Here is a 22,727-nt window from a genome sequence, read left to right as displayed (position 1 = left end):
TATGAGGAGATCTAGTATGTCATATGCACAGCGTGTATCTACCGTCGTGTGCAGCACACACACAAGACTAGCTTCGAGGCTTGGGGTAGCTTGGAACTATGCAAGCTGATTGGCGATTTGGGCTAGGGATGAACTGACGGCGGGCGCCCAAGTGGGGACGTCGTGATGGGCAGGCGCCCCAGTGTGGAGTCTGGACGCCTGGCCAAGAGCATATAAAAGGGTGGCCAAGGTCAGTCAGTTGGTCATAAAGTTTCGTGAGTCTTTGCGAGAGCTCTACAGTTAGGAGCCTGGATCTAGTGCTTGCAGACGTGTAGCTGAGGTTGGCAGCAATCTCGAGGCTCGCGAGGGTAGCTCCGTGGCGGTATGGGACGTCATGGAGTAGAGATTGGTCAGTGTGTCTTGCTAGTTAGCTCAGCTCGTGGCTTGGTGGGGACAGCCAAGACTCGTGGGCTTTGCCCATGGTTCTCATGGTTGGGTGGTGAGTCAGGCTTGCACCCCTTCACGTTGTTTGGCTTTGTTTTGCAGGTCTCGAGTCGTGTTTCAAGAGCGCTCTACGAGGAGATCCTTGGGGATTTGACAGTGGGTTGATGTCACCAATTGGCCGACCATTTGGTCCACATCTCCAGATAAGTGTCTCGTTCACTTGAGGCCAGGCCGGTGTCTCATGTGAAGGGGCCAGTATTTTTGCATAACATGGACGGGAGTCAGCAGACTGGTGCCACCCGTGTGTTAGCAGATGGTGTCGTATGGACGGGAGCCAGACTGGTGCCACCTGTGTGTTAGCAGGATGGTGTTGTATGGACGGGACCTGTGTATGACCTAGACTGTGTTCTATCCATGGGATTGTCACGCCATGGAAGAGCCAGTATTTGTGCCGTGTCTTGCCTATGGGATTGTCACTCCATAGGGAGGCTCGTGCCTGGATTTGAGTCTTACCTATGGGACTGTCACTCCATAGGAAGACCAGGATTTATGTTTTCTGTCGTGCCATCATTGTGCTAGACAGAAATGTTTAGTACTTGTTCCATGAACGGGAGATATATCCATGATACTGTTTGCACATGCATTCATGTTTTGCATGTTTGGAAGTGTTTTCGCGTGACTTGTATTCTTGTGTTTGCTTGTTTGACGTGCCACTTACTGAGCGGGGACGCCTGCGAGTGAGTCGTGAAGTTTGCTCTGTCTTCTAACGAGTTTTATTGCGTGTGAACAGGTGGTAAGTGTATTGCATTTGTTTATTTCATAGCATTCTTTTTAACCTTTGTTTTTTTATGAGGTTGCAGTTTCACACTCATTAATGAGTGGGCACCCTTCCCAATATTTCATGGTACCTTTAGAAGGGTGGGCACCCATTTTGGGCACCCACGTTTGGGTCATGGTGGGAAAGGGAACCCCTCGTGTGTTGCGGGTGGGTGCATGGCCACCTACCCACCTCCCACCTTGGAACCTTTGGAACTGGTCGCCTCCATGCAAGCAGCTAGCTGTTGGACGTGTGCCCTTTCCATCGCTCAGGGTGATCCTCCTCTTGCATATTGACGGCGGCCATGCATGGCCACCTTCTCCCGGATTTGACTGCACAGGCGATCTCTCCATCGCTTACATATAGGTGACTGTTCCTGCTCTTGCTGCTCTGCAGGCGCTTCATCCGGCTACCCATAGACGGCTGTGCAGGCGACGGCTTCATCCGGCTACCCACAGACGGGTGTGCAGGCGACCTCTTCATCTTGCTCCGCAGGCAACTGTCCTCTTGCCTTGCAGGTGACTGTGCGCAGGTCCTCCCATACCTCTCTTGCCAGCAGGCGGCTGCGCCCAGACGCCACCCTCTCTACCTTGCAGGCGGCTGCGCGCAGGTCTCACTCCTCTGTGGTCAACAGGCGGCTGTGCCCAGGCGCCACCCTTTCTTGTTTGCAGACAGCTGCGCACAGGCCCTCCCTCGTTTGCCTGCAGAGGCGGCTGTGCCTAGGTGTCCTTCTCTAGCCCCCATGTAGTTGCACTCAAGCGCCTCTGATACTTGTTCTCCCACTAGCGAGCTACAGGCGACTCTCTCACTTGCAGGCTGGTAGGAACAGCAGTAATAGAGACTTCTCCTTTTATACGTGGGTGCCTAGTACTTCTGAAGGCCATATCCATTATTTTGCAAGGTAAGTGGATTGAGATTTAAGCAAAGGTCTTTGGTGTAAATCTTACAAGGGATATTCTCTGCTGCTAACACCTGTTCGGTGCTGGGTAGTCCAAGCTTCTGGAGAACTACGGTCCATGGGTGCCGAGATCGGGAGAACCAAGCGTTAGTATGGGAGCGCTTGTTTGTGCGTGGTCTTGGAACACCAGTGGGGCGCTCTCTGCGGATTCCAGTGAAGGCACAGGACCGTAGAGATTAGACTTCTTCAAGTGGATCGCTCTCCTTCGAACATCTACTTCAAGTGGATCGCTCTCCTTCGAACATCTACTTCAAGTCTCTTGTTTGGTAATAGTTTTCATCTCAGTTGTACATGGACATCATCTGGTTCATTGAACCCATGGAGCATTGTATCACTTAAATACTCCCAATAATATATCATATATTGAGGGGGGGGTCGGCCCGTTTCGGCCCCAGTGCTGGTGTCCATTGATCTTCATTTCATTTCATTTCAGTTTTCAGTTGTGAGTTGTCCATTTATATTGTGAAATTTAAGTTGTGCTATTACGCGTGTGGGTGTCCAACGGAGTCTATTCCCACTCGACGGGATCGGTTTCAGTTGCTGTCCCAAAGAGTGAACTGAAGATAAAATGCTCATGTGCTGAACTGTGGCAGAGAGGGTTGCTGTCCCATGAGCTCATCTAAAACGATGGTATGCTCTATGTAGCAGAGAGGGCTGCTGTCCCCCCATGAGCATATGTGAAACGCTGATGTGCTCGAGCTAACAGGTGAGGATGAAGAAACAGATATAGTGTAGGTGCCGGCAGCAGTAGTAGCAGTAGACGGTACCTGATATGGTCAATGATGTGGTACAAATGATGAATGGTCAAGCTGTGCTATATATACTACTAAGGGGCTGTGCTGGTCGACCAAGCCAAGGGGTGTCGGCCAGCTGCAAGACCCAAAAAACATGAAATAAAACCTAAAAAATCCACTCCTTTTTAGGACTAGACAAAATGCCATTTTCACACACAGTCTCTCAGGCCAAAAAGGGGACCATGAGAGAAGATGAGAAAAAATGAAGGATGCCAGGGTCCCACACACACTCTGGCAGAAGGAATGTATCCACCTTTGGAAGCAAAGTCTGATAAAGTCAGAGAGGGAGATTGTGATGGCAAAGGCAGTGAAGGTGAGCTGATGTAGTGAAAGAATGGGTACTATGCTATGATACCCACAAAGAAATGCTGCAAGAACTGTACAACACTGTGTATAGACAGCAAGCATAAAGGAGAAAAGAAGATCACTGGTGAATATCACGAGAAAAGGTAGTACATTACGTGGAGCAACATGAGGGAGGTCCCGTAGATGCTGCCTATCACTGCAGAAGCTGAAAAGAGAGACAATATGAGGGAAAAGGGAGCCAGCCCTTTTATACTAGCTCAGTATGTTGGTCGGCCAGCTGTAGTAGCAAGCCGACAGCATGGGTGTAGCAAAAAATTGCTATAAAATGCCTAAAAAATACCAAAAAATGGTAGAAAAAAACGTTGGATAATATCTGCTAAGGTATGCCAATGCAGGGTTTCATATGGAGCCAGATACAAGCATGAATATGCATGGGAATGTCCATCTTGGGATGAAATAATTTCCAACACCTCCTCTTCAGCACCAGATGGGTGGACCAAGTCTGGTACGTTGAAAAACATCCTCCAAAGAGTCTGAAGGAACAACCTCCTCATAAAAGGTACAAAACTCGCGAAGATATGGTACATCTGAATATCGAGAAGGTCTTCGGAAGAAGCCACAAGAAGATCGAGAAGATATCGAAGACGAAACACCAGGATCAATCTGAAGAGAGAAGCCCTCAAGAGATGGAACCATAGATGGCTCCGAAAAATGTGGTACCTCCTTTGCATCTGCAACAAGTATTGGGACCGAAGTAGAATCCTCCTTTGAAGAAGAAGAAATTGAAACAACCACTGGAACAAACTGATCATGAGTGATAGCTGAATTTGCCAGGTTCGAAGTAGGAACAGGCTCCATGATAGTGGAAGATGCCTCCTCTAAAACATAAGGAGGAGAAGCAACTACAAGGAGAGAAGCCGCCAAAGTAGGAAGCTCTAGAATATGTGAGGATATCTCAATAAAATCATCTACCTGCTTTGTAGACGAACCATTATCCTCCTCTGAAAGAGAGGAGAGAAAATCTGCAATAATAGCATCAGCATGAAACAGCACAAGGGAAGGAAGATACTCATCCAAAGGGATGAGAGGGGAAGAGAAGAGAATCCCCAAGAGGGGAGAATGGTGATCTCAAGAAGCCATCACCTCCAAGAGCCCAAGCCTCCTTTAGAAAGACTAGAAGAGAGGGTGGGTGAGAGGGAACCAAAAAGAGAGGAGAATAGAATGACTCTCCAGTGGTCAAGGCTGTAAAGCAGCTCTGTAGAAAGAAATTGCAGCACTTGAGGCAGTCCCGAGTGAAAATGCAGCTCCATAGGAAAACGCAGGTTACTAATGAAGAAAACGCAGCAAGTGAACAGCTCCTATATGCTGTAAACAGTCAACAGCAGCATGGGAATAGAAAACACAGGTCCTTGTAGATGTTTCCCGCTCTGATACCATGAAAGAATGGTACTATGCTGTGGTACCCACAAAGAAATGCTGCAAGAACAGTACAACACTGTGTATGGACAGCAAGCATAAAGGAGAAAAGAAGATCACTGCTGAATATCACCAGAAAAGGTAGTACATCACGTGGAGCAGCATGAGGGAGGTCCCGTAGATGCTGACTATCACTGCAGAAGCTGAAAAGAGAGATAATCTGAGGGAAAAGGGAGCCAACCCTTTTATACTACCTCAGTATGCTGGTCGGCCAGCTGTAGCAGGCCAACAACATGGGTGTAGCAAAAAAATGCTATAAAATGCCTAAAAAATACCAAAAAATGGTAGAAAAAAATGTTGGATAATCTCTGCTAAGATATGCCAATGCAGGGCTTCATATGGAGCCAGATACAAGCATGAATATGCATGGGAAAGTCCCATCTGGGGATGAAATAGTTTCCAACGTAGATAGGTTGATCGTCTCCCAGAGTAAGGTCTTGAATAGGGCTCTCCTCTAAGTAAGAAGTCCCATTCCCTGTGGTCCAGATCAGAGTTTGGAAAATCAACTTCTGGTGAGAAAAATTTGTAACATGCGGAAGCTTCGAGGGAGATTGGTAACTTCAATGCTTAGAAATCAGCACACTTTTTACGATTGAAAATAACGCACAAAACTGAATATAGATGTGCAGAAAATAGAGAGAGAGAGGGAGAAGAGGACACAGTATTGGGTCCCGAATACCCTCTATAAGGCCCTTGCCACGGATGATGTATTTGCTTTTATTAGAATGATGCAAATCTAAAAATAAAAGACTGAACCTGAACCTTCTTGGTTGAGGAAAATCCTCTGCCCTTGACCTTCAATCCTTCCCCCTTGCGTTAGCTTCTCCTTGGGTGTCCTGGCCCTTGAGTTAGCTTCAACACCTTGAGAATTATGAGAGATGAACTGATTTATGCTTTGGGTTTATATACCCATCTCTAATGCTGGTCGGCTGGTTTTATCCAGGTCGGAAACACATCGTGCATAGTTCAACTTGGAGGTAGCTTCAACTTCATTGAAACCTCGTTAATCTTTCTCTGGATGGGAAAAGGTCCGAAGCTCTTGAATGACAACTTTGGGCAACGCTTGCCCACCTTTGCTTCATAATCTGAAGATACACCCAATCACCTTGCGAAAACTTCATATCCCTTCGGTCTTTGTTGGCTTGTCAAGTGTAGGCGTCCTGCACTTTAGCCAACTTGTCTTTTACTGGCTCCAAAATCTCTTAGTAAGACTCCGTCAATCTATTCGCTTCGGGTACTGAAGACGAGGTTCTGGTCAATAGCGATTGGAATGGTCTTTCAAACGCTGCTTCATATGGAGTCTTGCCATAGCTGAAGAAAAAGAATTATTCAAAACAGCTTGTACTAAAGGCAAATAAGATTCCCACTTACCTTGTTGATCATGGACATAACACTTCAGCACATTGAAGGCCAAGTGGTTGTAGATTTCTGTCTGGTCATCCGTCTGTGGGTGAAATGCACTGGAAAAATTCAATTTAGTACCAAAGTTATCAAACAATGCCCTCCAAAAATGACTGGTAAACTTGGCCATAGTCACAGGGAATGGGCATTTTTAGACTTTGGAATGTTGGAGATGGTAGCATCTTCCTGTTCCCATTCCCGTCCCATGTCACTCTATAGTCATAGGGAATGGCCATTCTCAATCTTTTCCGTCTCCATTCCTTGTCCCCATTTCGCGTCCCATGTGACTTTGAACTTGGCATCTCGGTGTGACAGTATGTTCCTTATCAACTATAGTCAAGCACTAAGCATTACGCTTAGCCGGACTGGGAGGTAGATTCGTGACAAAATCCATCGAAATATCTTGAAAAGGTCTCTCAGGAATTGGCAAGGGCTGTAACAACTCTATCTTCTTCCCGCGAGGAGCTTTCACCTTTTGACAAATATCACAGTGTTGTACATATGAAAACACATCTTGTCTCATCTTTGGTCAAAAATATTGCCGTTTCAACTTCTCCAAAGTCGAATTCATGCTCTTATGACCACCAATAATGGTGTCGTTGGCGTCATGGAGAAGAGCTGCCCTGAACGACTTCATGACACACAGTCGTCGGCCTTTGTAGGAAAGCCAACCATCGCGTATCAAAAAGTGGCATGGTCCTGTGGCATCCAATGCCTGTTCCCACTCCGTACCGAATTCCTCGAAATCTGCGTACGTGTGCTTCCTGTCGTCTGGTCCCGTACCAACAAGGTCGAGTCTAGTGGTCTGAATCAACGTTACCTGTCCCTTCCGGCTCAAAGTATTGGCCTTTCTTGGAAGGTACTCAATCATACCACCAAATTGCTGGAATATTTGGGTCCAGTGGTGCTGTCGGTCACTCCACTGTGTATTGGGCATTGTTTGAATCCAACATAATGCCTGATAGTCAGTGTGAACCTCAAAGCACGGCCATAAAGAAAATGTTTCCAATGTTTCAAGGCCTGTATAACTGCGGGGAGTTTTTGATCGTAGATCGAGTAATTCTTTTCTACGGATAGTAACTTACGAGACATGTGAGCTACTGGATGACCATTCTGTTGTAATTCACTTCCAATTGCGATGTTATTGCATCGGTGATCACTTGGAACGGCTCGTGCCACGAGGCAAGTGCTAAACAAGGCGGTTCTGATAAAGCCACCTTGAGGTTCTTGAATGCCTCCAACGCTCGTGGAGTCATTCGAATCCGTTGGCTTTTAGTCTTGATACTCTTTAGCAGATCGGTGAGATCTGCCGAGAGGTCAAAAAATTTGTCTATGTGGGTGGAGTATGCCTGGCATATACCCACAAAGGATCTGATGTCATAAGTAGTCTGTGGTATTTCCCAATTGACAATCTCGGCCACCTTGATCGGATCAAGTCGAATGCCTTCTACACTAATTATATATCCAAGGTAATGAACCTCGAACAAATTAAATTCTGACTTCTTCTCATTGACATAGAGCTCGTTGCTTTCTAGCAACTTCAGGACTTTCGCCACATCAATGTCATCCTGCTCAATCGTAGCTGAAAAGACTAGTATGTCGTCTAGAAATATGAACACACACTTCCAATCAATTCTTAGAACACCCGCATCATGCGGTTGAATGTGGCTGGGGCGTTCGTCAAGCCAAAAGGCATGACCACAAATTCATAGTGGGCCCGTTCTCTACGGAAGGCTCTCTTGGGGATGTTCCCCTCAACAATCCTCACTTGGTGGTACCCACTCTTCAAATCGAGTTTCGAGAACACCTTAGCCCCATTCAGCCTCTCGAGAATATAATCTATTCGAGGCATCGGGAATCTACTCTTGATAGTCAGCTTATTGAGTGCAGGATATGATTGACACACAAACGAGAGGACCCATCTTTCTTCTTGACAAATAGGATCGGTGCTACAAATGACGACATGCTGGGGCAGATGAAGCTAGATTATAACAATTCTTGGAGTTGGCGGTCCAACTCCGATTCCATGGCCTTTGAAAGACGATATGGAAACTTGCTCGGGGTTCCGAGCCTAAGAGGAGATCGATCTTATGGTCCTCCAGTTTGGACGGGGAAGTTGGGGAGGGAGATTGTCTCGAAGAAAAATCTTCTAGAACTTTTCATGGAGAGCCAAATACTTCTCGGAAGCATTGGCCACCGTGTGGGCGGTTTGGATGTAAATCATCGCACAATGTGCGCCTTTCTTGATTGCTCGTTTAGCTGCAAGTGGCTTATGAGCTGAAAGTTCGGGATTCCTGGCTCACACTTAATGGTCATCGGGGCATTGGACACATTCCGACTAATCTGGAAAGTGTGCTTGTTCCACTTGACATCAGGGAGAAACTTGTGAAACTAGTGAATGCCCAAAATTATGTCTGCTTCTACAAGAGAGGCAACCATAAAATCACGCACAAACTCTACGTCCTGAATAACTAACTTAGCACCAAGAGCTTCATTCATACTTGACGCTCGTTGTCAATGCTAAAATCCTCAACTTGCTTGTCCATCGAAGTCAAGACAAAACGGGCTCGCCGAGCGGCCTGTTTTGTGACCACGTCCTCCGTGCTACCCTTGTCAAACAAGACGACGACTCTCTGGCCACCTATGTAGCCAAAGGTCGTGATCAATTCGTTGCGCTCATACTCCTGGTCATGGGCGCCCTTCTGCTTATCTTCGAGCTCCCAGCTAATGATTGCTCCAACTGAAGCATTGGGATTGAAGAACTAGGGACAACCACTGGGGTGTGTGTTGGAGTTGGGCTCACCACTGAAGCTGTGGAGGCTGAAGCACCTATCCTCCTCGTACTAAGCAATCTCCTCAGCACTCAACTTGCCACCGGTCTTGCTTGCCTCTGCTTTCTGGTCTGGAGTAAGCTTGGGCACATTGGTCAAGTTCTTGGAGTCAGAGGCTCATGTGCTCTATCCTGGGGAAGACCCCGTTTGGTTCTAGCCTCTTCCCCCCGAGGTGATAGCCTTGGGAGTAGCCGGCTGGGAAGTCTTGGGCTTTCCGCCATTGTGCTTCATTTCAGCCAAGCGAGAGTGCGTCTTCGAAGGTGGCTGGCCTAAACATACGCACCTCCCACTCGATTTGCATGTCAAGACCATATAGGAATTGCCCTTTCTTGTCCGTATCGGATAAGCCCAATTGCAAACATAAAGTTTAAAATTTTATTGGCAAACTGAAGGACTGGTTGCACGTTCTGATGTGCTTCCCTAAACTCGTCTTCGAGTCGCTCAAGGTAATGGGGCGGTAGAAACCGCTGCTTAAGGTCGCGGACAGACTCGTCCCAAACATAAGTTGCCATACCTAATCTGGTGTGGGCAGCTCCACCAAGGAATGGCCTCACCTTCCAAGTACCAACTAGCTAAGATCACCCTGTCAGTATCATTTTTTCTAATTATGGCAAAGTAAGCTTCAAATTCATGCAACCATGAATAAAGAGTTGTGGGCTCGAGTTTACCATTATACTTATTGAAATTCATTTTCTTGGGAAAATGATTTGAGGAAGTTGTTGGTGTTAGTCTTGCGTCCAAAGCCGCAAGGTATCGCTCATGTTCCACGCATCGCATGGTTTCGTCTTCACGTTGTCGGATCTCCAATGCATGCATTTGCATCTCAAGCATCGAACTTGGCTGCGATTGTGACCCTTCGAGAGGGTCCCTATGTAGAGGATTTGGAATCTGGGAACAGAAGGAGAGGGAGGAGGAGACGAAAAATGCAGAGCTGGAGAACGGGTGCGCTCTTCCAGAGCCAGTATCTGCGCCTTTTGCTCTTCCAACTTGGTACTTTGGTTTGCTATTCCGTTGGAACATCTCTTTAACACTCATGCCTGATGCCCTAGCTGGGCTACCTGGTGCACTTTGGTCCCAAGGTTCTTGGTCTCTCTTGTCGTCGAAGCTCGCTACAGCAGGAAATTGCACCTCCTTTTCGGAGCGCAATCCAACCATCCACCCTATGTGTGGAGACTTCCGGAGGGTGAAAACCAACCGTCCTTCGAGGGACAGGAGTCACTCCGAAAGGGGTGGTCCACCGGAGTCTGAAAACCAACCACACGAGCGAGAGAAAAATTTCTGGATTCTTTTTGAATCTTTACACTTGAGGTAGGCTCTGATACCACTGTAACATGTGGAAGCTTCGGGGGAGATCGGTAACTTCAATGCTCAGAAATCAGCACACTTTTCACGACGGAAAATAACGCACAAAACTAAATATAGATGTGCAGAAAATAGAGAGAGAGATGGAGAAGAGGACACAATATTGGGTCCCGAATACCCTCTATAGGGCCCCCACCACGGATGGTGTATTTGCTTTTATTAGAATGATGCAAATCTGAAAATAAAAGACTGAACCTGAACCTTCTTGGTTGAGGAAAATCCTCTGCCCCCTTGACCTTCAATCCTTCCCCCTTGCGTTAGCTTTTCCTTGGCTGTCCTGGCCCTTGAGTTAGCTTCAGCACCTTGAGAATTATGAGATAGATGAATTGATTTATGCTTTGGGTTTATATACCCCTCTCTAATGGTATTCGGCTGGTTTTATCCAGGTCTGCTGACTGAAAAAGCCTCATGACTGCATAAAGTAGTATTTAATGCTGAAAAATCATGCGTGTTCACGCATGGGCTGACTGGCCACTTGCGCAGGCTGCTGAACAGCCTTCTGGGCTCTGGCCGCCTGCAATCCAGGCTGCCCTATGGGCTAGCCAACTGGTTGGGCTGGCCCAAGGCAAGTCGGCTGCCTGGCCAAGCCCTCTTGGGCTGGCCGACAGCCTGCCCAGCCCTTCCTTGGGCTGGTGGGCAAGGGCCATGAGCCCCTTGGGGTGGCCTAAGGCCTACCCCCTGCCCAAACATGGGGTATAATCCCCTTTCTGGGGTAGCCCTAAGGGATACCCCCTTCTACATGCAACCTACACAGTTGTCTGGCATCTGGAGACTGGCCACAGACCAAAAACACAGAGCAACTGACATCATTCCAGAGGGAGACTCACAGCGTGGATTGGCATTGTTTCATGTGCAGGACAATGCACACCTGACCTCGGACGAATGGAGTGGAACTCTGGTTGACTTGTCCCGGATTGGGCTGACATGGGACGAGTTTTCCACCCCAGGTCCTGCACCCTCTTGTACAGATATGTCTACGTGGCATCCAAGTGCGGGATGCATGTGACAAAATTGGTCCTTCGGGAGTGTGGGTAGACGATCTATACTGTGTGCTCTCGAGGTCTTCAATCCCTTTGCTCACGATAGCTTTGATGCCATGTGAGGGCAAGACTAGATCTACGAGAGATCAGAGCAAAACAGCACAACATGAAATGGGTGAGCGAGTGTATATATGATGGTGAGTGAAAGTATGTACAAGAGGTCCTCTGATGTAAGGAGACTATGAGTAGAAGACCAGTGCAGAAGCAAAGACGATGTTGGAGCTGAAGTATGATCGATGATGAAGGCTCGCGTCAATGTGAGGCAAAGGCACTTTGTGAGGTGGTCGGTGTCAAAGGCTCACGTCGGTGGATGCAGAGGCACTCCAGGTGGGTAGTGGCAGCGGAAGGTGAAGTGATGATGTAGACTCTGGTGACAAGGGTGCTGTGGTACCCGATTGGTGATGAAGAGCAGAGAGGGCTGCCGCCCGAGTGGTGCAAGCTCTGGTGACAGCGGTGCTACAATACCTGAGGGGTGGTGAGGAGCAGAGAGGGCTGCCGTCCCGAGTGGTGTCGATGGTGAAGATAAGCAGAGAGGGCTACCGTCTTGATGATGTGAGATGGTGGGTAGAGAGGGCTGCTATCCCGAGGTAAACTGTAGAAGAAAAACGATGATGTGCTGAAGTAGAGAGTGGGCTGCTGTCCCAATATATGTATTGATGATAAAACGCCGATGTGCTGTAGAGTAGCAGAGAGGGGGCTGCTGTCCCAAAGAGTGAACTGAAGATAAAACACTGATATGCTGAAGTGTAGCAGAGAGGGTTGCTGTCCCATGAGCTCATAAAACAATGGTATGCTCTATGTAGCAGAGAGGGCTGCTGTCCCATGAGCAGATGTGAAACGCTGATGTGCTGGAGCTGACAGGCGAGGATGATGAAGCAGATATAGTGTAGGCACCGGCAGCAGCAGCAAAACAGATGGTACCTGATATGGTCAATGATGTGGTACAAATGATGAATGGTCAAGCTATGCTATATATAGTAAGGGGGTGCTGGTTGGCCAAGCCAAGGGCTGTCGGCCAGCAGCAAGACCCAAAAAACATGAAATAAAACCTAAAAAACTTTTTTAGGGTTGGACAGAATGCTATTTTGACACTGCCCCTCTCAGGCCAAAAACGGAACCATGAGAGAAGATGAGAAAAAATGAAGGATGTGAGGGTCCCACACTAACATTCTGGCAGAAGGAATGTATCCCCCTCTGGAAGCAAAGTTTGATAAAGTCAGAGAGGGAGATCGTGATGAGTTGATGTAGATGGGTTGATCGTCTCCCAGGGTAAGATCTTGAAAAGGGCTCTCCTCTGAGTAAAAAGTCCCATTGCCTGTGTGGTCCATATCAGAGTTTGGAGAATCAACTTCTAGTGAGAAAAATTGGTCCTCCAGGAGTGCGGGTAGACGATCCATGCCGTGTGCTTTGCTCACGATAGCTCTGATAGCATGTGAGGGCAAAAGGACGAAAGGACCAGATGTACGAGAGATCAGAGCAAAAAAACACAGCATAAGATGGGTGAGTGAGTGTATATATGATGGTGAGTGAAAGTATGTACAAGAGGCCCCCAGATGTGAGGAGACTATGAGTAGAAGACTAGTGCAGAAGCAAAGACGATGTCGGAGCTAAAGCTTGATCGATGACGAAGGTTGTCGTCGATGTGAGGCAAAGGCACTCCGTGAGGTGGTCGGGGTTGAAGGCTTGCATCGGTGGATGCAGAGGCACTCCAAGGTGGTAGTGGCAGCGAAAGGCGAAATGATGATGCAGACTCTAGTGACAAGGGTGTTGCAGTACCTGAATGGTGATGAAGAGCAGAGAAGGCTGCGGTCTTGAGTGGTGCAAGCTCTAGTGACAAGGGTGCTGCAATACCTGAGGGGTGGTGAGGAGCAGAGAGGGTTGCCGTCGCGATGATGTGAGATGGTAAGCAGAGAGGGCTGCTATCCCGAGGTAAATTGTAGAAGAAAAACGATGATGTGCTGTAGCACAGAGAGTGGGTTGTTGTCGCAAGATATGTACTGAGAGTGGGCTGCTATAGGAATTGAGGCCCAAACTAGTCCTTCGCAAAACTATAGTTGTGTTGTACGGTTTGTGTAGTAAGGGATCTAGGATTACTAGATTATGGGGCAATGTTGAGAAATTGATCTCGTAATCTTTAAGGGCAGGAATCAAATGATCATAAGGGAAAGAGACGCTTCTCCTCCAGCTGGCCGTTGTGTGAGGAGAAGGTTATCTCAGAAGGGGGGGGGGGGGGGGGGGGACAACCACACAGGTGGTTTGTAATGCCAAATGGGGTCACTGCCTCTATCTATGAGGAAAGGGCTAGGCCTCCAAAGTCTCAAGAAAGCTTCCCGCCACTTCCGCATGCGATCATAACCTCCCTGTAACTTCCCCCACTGATCGTGGAGGGTGTGAATGATATCAAGCCATATGCTCCTGATGGTCTTAGCCGGCGGAGTGTGGATACCCTCGATGGCCTTGCTCCATCTAGCACGCCAGCTGTGCTGCCAGGCTACTATACTACTGCAAATCTCCCATCTCTGGCATGAGCTTGGTTGCCAGTCACCTGTAGGTGGGGTTGTGACTGGTACTGCTGCAATACGATGGTGAGAGACCTGAAGCGCTAGTCCTCCTCCATCCTCCTCATAAGGCCTGACCACTCCAGCGTCTGTGGCCCAAGTGACAGTGCCCCAAGTGATGATTCGGGTCGATGCCCTGTCCATAGTGAAGATGCGGAGAATCCGTTGCCAAATCTGCTAAGCCTTCAGGCAATCCCAAAGGCAATGTCGTTGACACTCCTGAAGGTGACCACACCGTTGGCAAGTTGCTCACCGACATCCAACTCCCAGCCAAGTATTGACCGCCAAATTCTTGTGTGCCATCAACCAAAGAAAGAGAGTGATCTTTCTAGGCTGAAAGCTGCCCAAAGCCTCTTCCAAAAATCTGAAAGAAAGTGCTGTGATGGGCCCTGAGACTGCCAATGTGCTGTTGATGTCGATGTGCCATCTATCTCGGGCATCTGGATCCTGTGGCCAAGCCGCGTTGTATATGCAAAGAAGGGGGCAGCTAGAGTCTCCTCCCGATCCTCGAGATCATGCCAAGTCAACTCTCCCAGGTCCCACTGTAGCCGCATGAGAGGTTGGCACTCCCAAATCCATGGCCGCCATAGTCTCTCCCTGGCCACCTTGGCCGGTGCCGGATCTATGTGCCATTCCCATGGCTGAAAACCAAACACTCTCATCCTCTGCAAGGTGGAGCCTCCAAGGGAAGCTCTGATCTCTCTAGTCTACAATGGTATCCAATAGAAAAAGTGAGCAAACCATTGCCCTCATCTACTCCCGTGGACCGCCACGAGGATATCATGTTTGGTAAACATGCCTAGCCACACTAGGGGGTCAGGTCTGGAATAGGAGTCAGCCACTCCCGAGGGATAGCCGTGTCAATGTCAATGCTGAGCCTATCTCTACCCCGGATCCATGTCCGGCCTCTCTCTTGCTCCTCCGGGGGTAACTGCTTGTGTGCAATCCAATCTCCAAGAGACCTGGCTGGTCCCATGCTCAAGGCACCGCAAGATACGTGCGGGCGGGTCCCTAGCAAGTGGCCAGTGGGTAAACGGATCAGGGGGTTCCAAACCAAAGGCCGCCAAAGCCGCTTCTCTGAGGCAATTGGAATAATCTGTCTGAGGGTAGGCCCGAGATGATCCCAAGCACGAAGTAAACTGGCTGCAAATCTGACCTCAAAAGCTGGGCTAAAACCACGGGCTTGCATCTCTGTGAAGATCCATCTGGTACTCTACGGCCATGGGCCCCCAAGGCTCGGAGTGCGGGCTGAAATCCGGGCCAATAAGATGGCTCACCACCGGGAAGGAGTCCTCTGACGATCAGTTTGCCCAGCAGGGCACGGCTTTGGATAGCAGGATCTATGAGGCCAAGTCCTCCTTTGCTATGTGGCTGAATGATCACTCTCCTGCCACCTTGGTCTTGGCTGGCCTCCCATGACTTCCGGCCCATAAGAAGTTTCGGATCAATTGTTGTACCTGGCCAATACATGCCTGAGAAAAGGCCCAGCTCGAAGTGATGTACCACATGGTGGCTAGAAGTACCTAGTTTGCCACCACCACTATGCTTGCTAGGGAGAGTCTTGCCAAGCTCCAATATAGAAGTTTCTTCCGAATATGCAGAAGAAGTAGAGCGAGCTGTTGCTCGGGAGAGAGATCAATGCCAACCTGGCAACCAAGATAGCGAACTGGAGTGCCCCTCGGGATCCACCGGAAAGCCTCAACTAGTCGCCAAGTTGGGGCGGGTGTTGAACCTACCCAAAAACTACACGACTTGTGCCAGTTGATCTTCGCTCCTGATGCACAGCAGAAAATCTCGATCGCCTCTGCGAATCTTTGGAGATTTTCCACATCTCCTGCAAGGAAAGCTGCTGTGCCGTCAACAAACTCTGAGTCCAGCAACTCCTCCTGCGTGCTGCGTGCGGAGGGAAAGACGCAATCCTTGAAGCCTGGTCTCTTGGGCGGAGAGAAAACTACTCATGGCCTTGACGACAAATAGGAAGAGGTACGGTGCCAGGGGACAACCCTGTCTAACCGAGCGAGAAAGGGGGAATCTGTCGCCCTGGGCTCCCTGAATGAGAACCTAGCTGTGTGAGGCTGAGTAAAGTCCTGAGACTCCACGAATCCACTCCATGGGGAATCCCATCCGGCTCATGGTGCCCTCTAGAAAGCTCCAATCCGTCTTGTCATAAGCTAGGAGTAGCACAATGAGGTCCTGTTGCCACATCCTGGTTGAAGCTATCGCCTCCCAAAAGGTAAAGATGTTGTCCAAAATGCTCCGATCTTGAACAAAGCTAGTCTAAGTGTTGTGAATCAAGTCTGGGAGAGAAGGCTGAAGTCTCCTGCTGATAGTCTTGGCCAAGCTATCCCTAGGAGAGTGATGAGTCTCCACCGGCGGATCTCCAATCTATCACCATCCTCCTTGGGAATCAAGTGTATCAAGCCCTCTGAGAGCCTCTCTGACATGGCACGTGTGAGCATAATCTCATTGAAGGCAGCACGAAGGCCGCCTTCCATGAGGTCCCAGTGGTGAAGAAAGAAAGAGACAGGAAGCCCGCCCGTCCGCCCCCGGGCATTTGCCCATGGGTAATGCTATCACCGCCTCTGCCAACTCCTTTGAAGTGAATGGGGTTAATAAGAAAGACCGAAGGGAGAGGGGAACCACCTCTCTCGTGTGTCGCCAGACCCTCTTGTGCGTGTCCATCACCTGGGGGGGATGATGGGGCACCAATGAGAAGAGATCAAAAGAAATCCGTGGCAATGGCTCTCACATGGGGGGGAATCAGAAACAATAGCTCCATCTTAGTCACACAGCTTGCGAATATCGTCTCTCCTCCTGTGGGGGCCAGCAATCTCGAAGAAATCTCTGGTAACTCTGTCATCGGCTTGAGTCCAGAAAGAAGCCATGGCATGGTATTTGTACTCCATCCTCCTCTCCTCAATGGACTGAATCTCCGAGCGGGCGGTAGCAAGCTGACTCTCAATCCACGGACTGTCTGGGAAACTCTCTTGAAGCCGTTGTAAAGAGGTCAGGCCCCTCCTCAGACTCCTCTCCTGCTCTCGAAATCCTTGCAATCTACTTTGGGCTGCCTCCTGTAAGAAAACACTGATCTCCCGTAGGTCACAGAGTGCACGTTGCAGAGCCTGTCCAGTCCCGCCCATATCTTCTCAATCCGGCTATTGATAGTGGGGTCCTGAATGAGGTTGTCTGGAATCTTGGAGCTCGCATGCCTGTCATGCCTCCAGGGGTCCTCTAGGGACAAAATAACTAGGGCATGATCTGAAAAAGTAGTGCCTGCCAAGATACCAACCATGCCCCCACGGCTGCAATACTACTCGTCGACGTAAAACCTGTCCAGTCGAGAGAGGTTGGGGCCAGTGCTCCTCCTATCCGATTGGGAGAAGCTAAGACTCCTAGGGCTACGCCCAAACTCTTGGAAGATGCCAAGGGTCCTGTCCCCTGAGAATTAGAATCATCTCCTTCTAGGTAGAGTGCTCCTCTCTTGAGACTGTGGCTGTGCCTTCTCCAAGTCTATCCTCTGCTGCCTCTATCATATCGAAGTCATTGCCTATGCACCAAAAATCAGCTTGGAGAAGGGCCCATCGTACAGTGCTCTAAAAGAGAGCTCTACTTGCAGCAGCATTCGGGGCATAAATGTTGAGGAAGCCAACGCTATCCTCACCAATCAGAATGGTGACCCATTGTGCATGCCCTGGAACTATGATTCCTGATCCTGTCATCGACGGCAAGAGTTGCTCACTGACAGAAAGACACACTGCTCCCTACGTCCCTGAAGGGCCAAAGGATGGAGACCAAAAAGTATGACTCCTACCTGGTAAAATCTTCCCGCAGTGGTGGGTGCGCCCCTCAGAAAGGTGATGCTCTTGGAGGAAAAGAATGTCAATAGGTCTCCCCACTATAGCTCTCTTAAGCTCTCCTCTAAGGACGCCTCGTCTCTGAAAGCACCGAGGCCCCCCTAAACCTTGAATGTTCCATGAGACGATCCGCATATCAATCATGGTGTGATGTAGCACTGGCGGAATTGCCCTTCACTCGAAGAGTCTTGGGCGAGGGTTTGGACGGGGAATAGTCACAATCCGTCCGGGGACGAAGGCATGCCATGTGGGCACTGATCCTGTCCTCCATGTGATGCCACTCTATCCGAGTGTGAGCATATGCATACTCCAGGCTCCATCGATCACAATGGAGGTATCTGTAAGAAGGGGGAAGGGGGAAGGGGGAAGAGGTATTGCTACAGAAGTATGCATGAATACGAAAAGCAACACCTCCAGGTTGGAGGCCACCATCTCCCTGTCCTTGTCTCGGTGGGCTGAGCCTCCAAACTCCATCCTAGCCAAAGACCAAAAGTGAGTGAGAATGTCAGTGATGCGAAGATCGTGAAGATGGTGGGAGTGCTCGACTGCCTGTCTATGGATGGCAGCTGCCACTGACTCTGAATCCCACTCTGTCCCCAGGGCAGCACTCAAGGGGAAGGAGAAGATCATTGTGCCATTATTTGGTGTAGAGGGTCTGGAGTGGTGAAAAACCACACATACCCGAATGGGGGCCATTGTCTCCTTGAAAATATACGTCCCTTCCGCCGGCAGGCATCGGAAGAAACTGCAATCCACAGGGTGTCCCAAGATCCTGGAGGATGTGAGGGAGGGGTGGAGAGGTCGGAGAGTGGTGCTGCTGAGAGAGATCCACTGGAGAGGAGGGTTGTTGGGAGGGGGCCGCAGGGGGCTCAGTTAGGTTTGCTGGCCTCACGGGAAACTGAGGGCTGGGGGGGGGGGGGGGGGGGGGGGGGGGGGTTTGCAAACTCGACGAGGAACCGGTCACCAAACCGGTGGGGCCGGGGGGGCCCGCTCTATGACTGGAGGGGGCCCGTCGGCAACGGGAGAGTGCTGAGATAAATGCTCAAAACGGTTCTGTGACAGAACCGAATCCTCCTGAGACCTGCTAGCCTGACGCGCGCGGTGGCGGTGCTCAGCTCTGGTGGTCGGTTGGCAGCCCGAGCGCGGGCCCCGAGCGCGGGCCAGCCGTGTGCCACTCGCCGGCAGCTCGGTCGTCTGTAGACGGGGCCTGGTGCTTCGCTGCCTCTCTCTCTGCCCCTTGGTGAGGATCTGAACGAGGAATGGGGGGAGGAACCACTGGTGGCTGTCTCTTGGACTGTCGTTGAGGGCAAGCTCTGGCTAAGGGTCCCATCTGCCTGCAAATGAAGCAATGGCCTGGGAGGCCTGAATACTCCACACGCTGCTGGATGGGGTCTCCTTGGAGACCAGGAATAGATATACAATGAGGTACTGAGTCCGTCGAGGCAACAGAGATGCGGAGGGATGGTATTCCTTCCTAAGGCCTGGGAAGCAAACTATGACTGCGAAGCCCGACACACCACCCAGAGGGTCAGACGTAGGATCGAAGCCGTGCTGCCATTGTGCAAAGAAGACTTGCGCCAAACGCAATGCGAGGGGGCTCTGCTGCATGACTCGGTCTGACGCCGTTGGCAAGTTGAACTCCACCTGGTAGTATCCGCATTGCAGAGGGTGAATGTCGGTGATCTTTGCAGGTGCACCAATTATGCTCGCCTGCAAAAGATCCCTGAGTTGTCCACGTGCGGGACGGCTCCCAACAATCTTGCAGACCAGGGTGGAGGTCTCTAATGATGCGACGGTCGTGGCGAGAATCTGTAAGTCCGCTTCGGAGAAAGATTTGCAAGCAACGACGGCCTCGGTCGGGTTGACGGAGCAGCTGCCATGGAGTCCTCTTGAGGGAAAACACCAGAATGAAGCCGAGACTTGCTGAAAAATAAAAGCCCCGAAGCACTGAAAAACATGCGAGGAAAGGGAAGACAAGGCTGGTGGGCTGAAGGCGGAGGGGACGAGAATACGGGAGGGGCAATGGAAGCAGGTGCAGGAGAAAGGGGAAGGGGAGAGGCACAGGGGCTGAAAATGAGGGGGGGAAGGGGGGGGAGACAGGGCAGGCAGGGGGGGTGTGTGTGTTTCTGCACAGCAGGGGCGGAAGGCAGGCAGAGGGGGAGACGGTGAAAGGAAACAGGTGCCAAGATGTGAAGAAGGGGGGGGGTGTTTCTGTGCAGCAGGCAGAGGGGGAGACGGTGAAAGGAAACAGGTGCCAAGATGTGAAGGGGGGGAGGGGGGGGGGGCGGGGGGAGAAAGGCGACGGGGGGTTCTCCTCTTTCTTTCAACATTCTCTCGTATTTTTTTCCCAATCTGAGTTTTCATTTATGTTAAAGACCTGCTGTTTCTTAGCAGGTTTTGTTTCTTAGTTTTAGGCCTTATTTTCTTGCACAGACATCAGCCATTTCGAATTGATGTAACTATGCATTTGTGCTGCAGTGGCATGTGCTAGTGGCTGAACATGTGATAGATTGTATTATTTTATGTATATTTCTCGTAAGGAATTATGTATGCACATACACCATCTGTTCTGCATGTTGGAATCTGAGCAAAGTGGTTTAGGTTTCCTTTCAAAGAAGAACCCTTTCCCAGTCTGAACAAGGTTGATTTTAAGCTTGGAGTTTTCTAATTACCAAGTAGCTGGGATTTTCCATGCAGAACAAAAGAAACAAAAGCTTGCAGAGTTGAATGTAGGGTTGGAGGAAGCGGAGTCTTTGGTAAGTAAAGCAAGAAAAGCGACTGTGTCTTGGGGTCGGTTTATCATTTCCTCTCTTAAGTACTTGTGCTAAGTCAGGATGGTATGCACTGTTTTCTGCTTGTTTTTCTCCTAGATCCGCAGAATGGACCTTGAAGCCCGCAGCTTGCAGCCAAGCCAAAAGTCGGCTCTTCTGGCAAAGCTTAGAGAGTACAAGTCGGACTTGAATAATGTGAAAAAGGATGTCAAAAAGTCGGCTTCCTCGAATGAGTACTCTAACTCAAGAGATGAGTTGCTGGAGGCAGGACTTGCTAGCAGTGCAACGGTGCTTATATTCTGTAGTGCAATAATTTCATAATGTTCCTTTTCCTTGGGTCTTTTTGTTACTCTCCAGGAATTTGTTCATTTCATTTATTCACAAGAAGTTTTCACGCGCATCACAGGCTTACATGGATGTGTGTACACGCTCACGCATAAATGTGTGTAAACACATGCAGATAATTAAGTGTGTGATTGGTGTGCAGGCTTCGATAGATCAAAGACAAAGGTTGCTGACGTCAACTGAGAGATTAAACCAGTCAGGTGATAGAATTAAAGACAGTAAGAGAGTGATGCTGGAAACTGAAGAGTTAGGTGTCTCCATCCTTCAAGACCTTCACCAGCAGCGCCAGACTCTCTTACATGCAACTGATACGGTAAGACTTTGAAGCCTAATGTGCAATATTCCCATAGCCTTTCTTTGCATGCTGCGTGGAATATCCTTCTCTCTATATATCTCTACACACCACACACACACACACACACGTTTTGGTTTGAGTTGGGAGTTCTTGTATCAGCTGCATGGAGTGGATGACAATCTTGGGAGAAGCAAGAAAATTCTGAAGAACATGACAAGCAGGATGGGACGCAACAAGTGGATCATGGGTGGGCTCATTGCTCTGCTGCTCGTCATTATAGCTGTGGTACTCTATCTGAAGTTAAGAAATTGATGAAATGGACACTGATCCATTACTAAATAAACTGTGGATGTTCGGAAATCTTTTCTGGTTGTGTGCAGACGCAAACTTGTGTATTTGGCCTTGTAGGATGTGTTTCGAGTATGGACTCTTCATTAGTTATTGCTATCAAGTAGGCTTTGATTAATGGAGAATGTAGCTATGGTTTTGAGAATTTTCTTTGGATTGTTGGTTGCAAAGAAATCATAGTAAATCCTTTTTTTCTCTCACCCTCCCCATCCCCTGGACAATCTCCCCCCACCCCACTTTATCCCATCCGCACTCACGCTTCAATTATTTGGTTGTTTTATGAACCCCAGTGGTTAGTTTGTGCATGGTTGGCATTGTTAATTCTTGATACTACGATCCCCGTCTTCTGTTACCTTTTGGCATTTGCTACAGGGTATCTATGAACTGTCAGCAGCACTAGATTTGTGTGCACAAACAGTAATGTGGTTTTATTGGATTCCTCTATGTAGCGCACTAGTACCCGCTTGGACACACAAGTGCCTTGGGCATGCATGCATGTGCCTGCTTGCCATTTGTATGTGTGTTCAAATCACTTAAAATCTTTTGTAGAAGCTAAGGTTTTCTTTTTTCTTTTAAATTTTTTAAATATTGGGGTGGACATCTGATGCCCTGATGCCTGCATTTGAAACCTGTCCCCTTGTGAGCTTCAGGGGTCAAAGTAGAATCTTGTTAAGGCCTGTTACCAAGAGACTTGGGCTTTGATTGCTCAAAAGACAAGGCCTAACTAGAGGGCCACCCCTGCCAAGCCTCAAAGGGGGGGTTGTTGTCAATTGTTGTTGCCTACTACTCCGTGGATTCTTTTCTCTTTCCTCCTCTTTTTCATTGCACTCTCCTTTTGGTCAGAAGGACTTGTGGTGTCCTTTATCAATCCTGGCAGCACTGTATCATCTCACAGATACATGCAAAGTGCAACGCATCTTCAAAACATTTGATTAAGGTCTTCCTTACCTCATTTTGGTAATCTCATGAGATAATTCCTAGAAGAAAAACAGTGGACACAACCATTTGGGAGATCCAAGAATAAGCTCAACTCTCGAATAATGAGAGCCTCACACCAACTCTATGGTCAATTGTATGGTCTATAGTCAATGAAAACCCATGGTCTCATCTAGCTCTTAAATAAGGGCTTCCAAGAACATAGTCTTGAA

General features: G+C 49.1%; 1 protein-coding gene across 1 annotated transcript in view; it reads left to right on the top strand.

Moving 5' to 3' along the window:
- The window catches only part of LOC147613479 (vesicle transport v-SNARE 11-like), a 32,449-nt gene extending 10,674 nt beyond the window's left edge, over positions 1-21,775 (top strand). The window contains exons 2-5 of the mRNA XM_086781420.1: positions 20,518-20,576; positions 20,691-20,879; positions 21,079-21,249; positions 21,391-21,775. Coding sequence (XP_086637546.1) covers positions 20,518-20,576; positions 20,691-20,879; positions 21,079-21,249; positions 21,391-21,543 — 572 coding nt within the window. The 3' untranslated portion in view covers positions 21,544-21,775. The remainder of the gene's footprint in view (positions 1-20,517; positions 20,577-20,690; positions 20,880-21,078; positions 21,250-21,390) is intronic.
- The last annotated feature ends 952 nt before the right edge of the window (positions 21,776-22,727 follow it).

This window comes from Cibotium barometz, chromosome 43 (assembly GCF_041138505.1).
Source record: "Cibotium barometz isolate CiBa-2024 chromosome 43, ASM4113850v1, whole genome shotgun sequence".
In the NCBI taxonomy this organism is placed as follows: Eukaryota; Viridiplantae; Streptophyta; class Polypodiopsida; order Cyatheales; family Cibotiaceae; genus Cibotium; species Cibotium barometz.
This window is presented reverse-complemented; position numbering and strand designations above follow the sequence as displayed.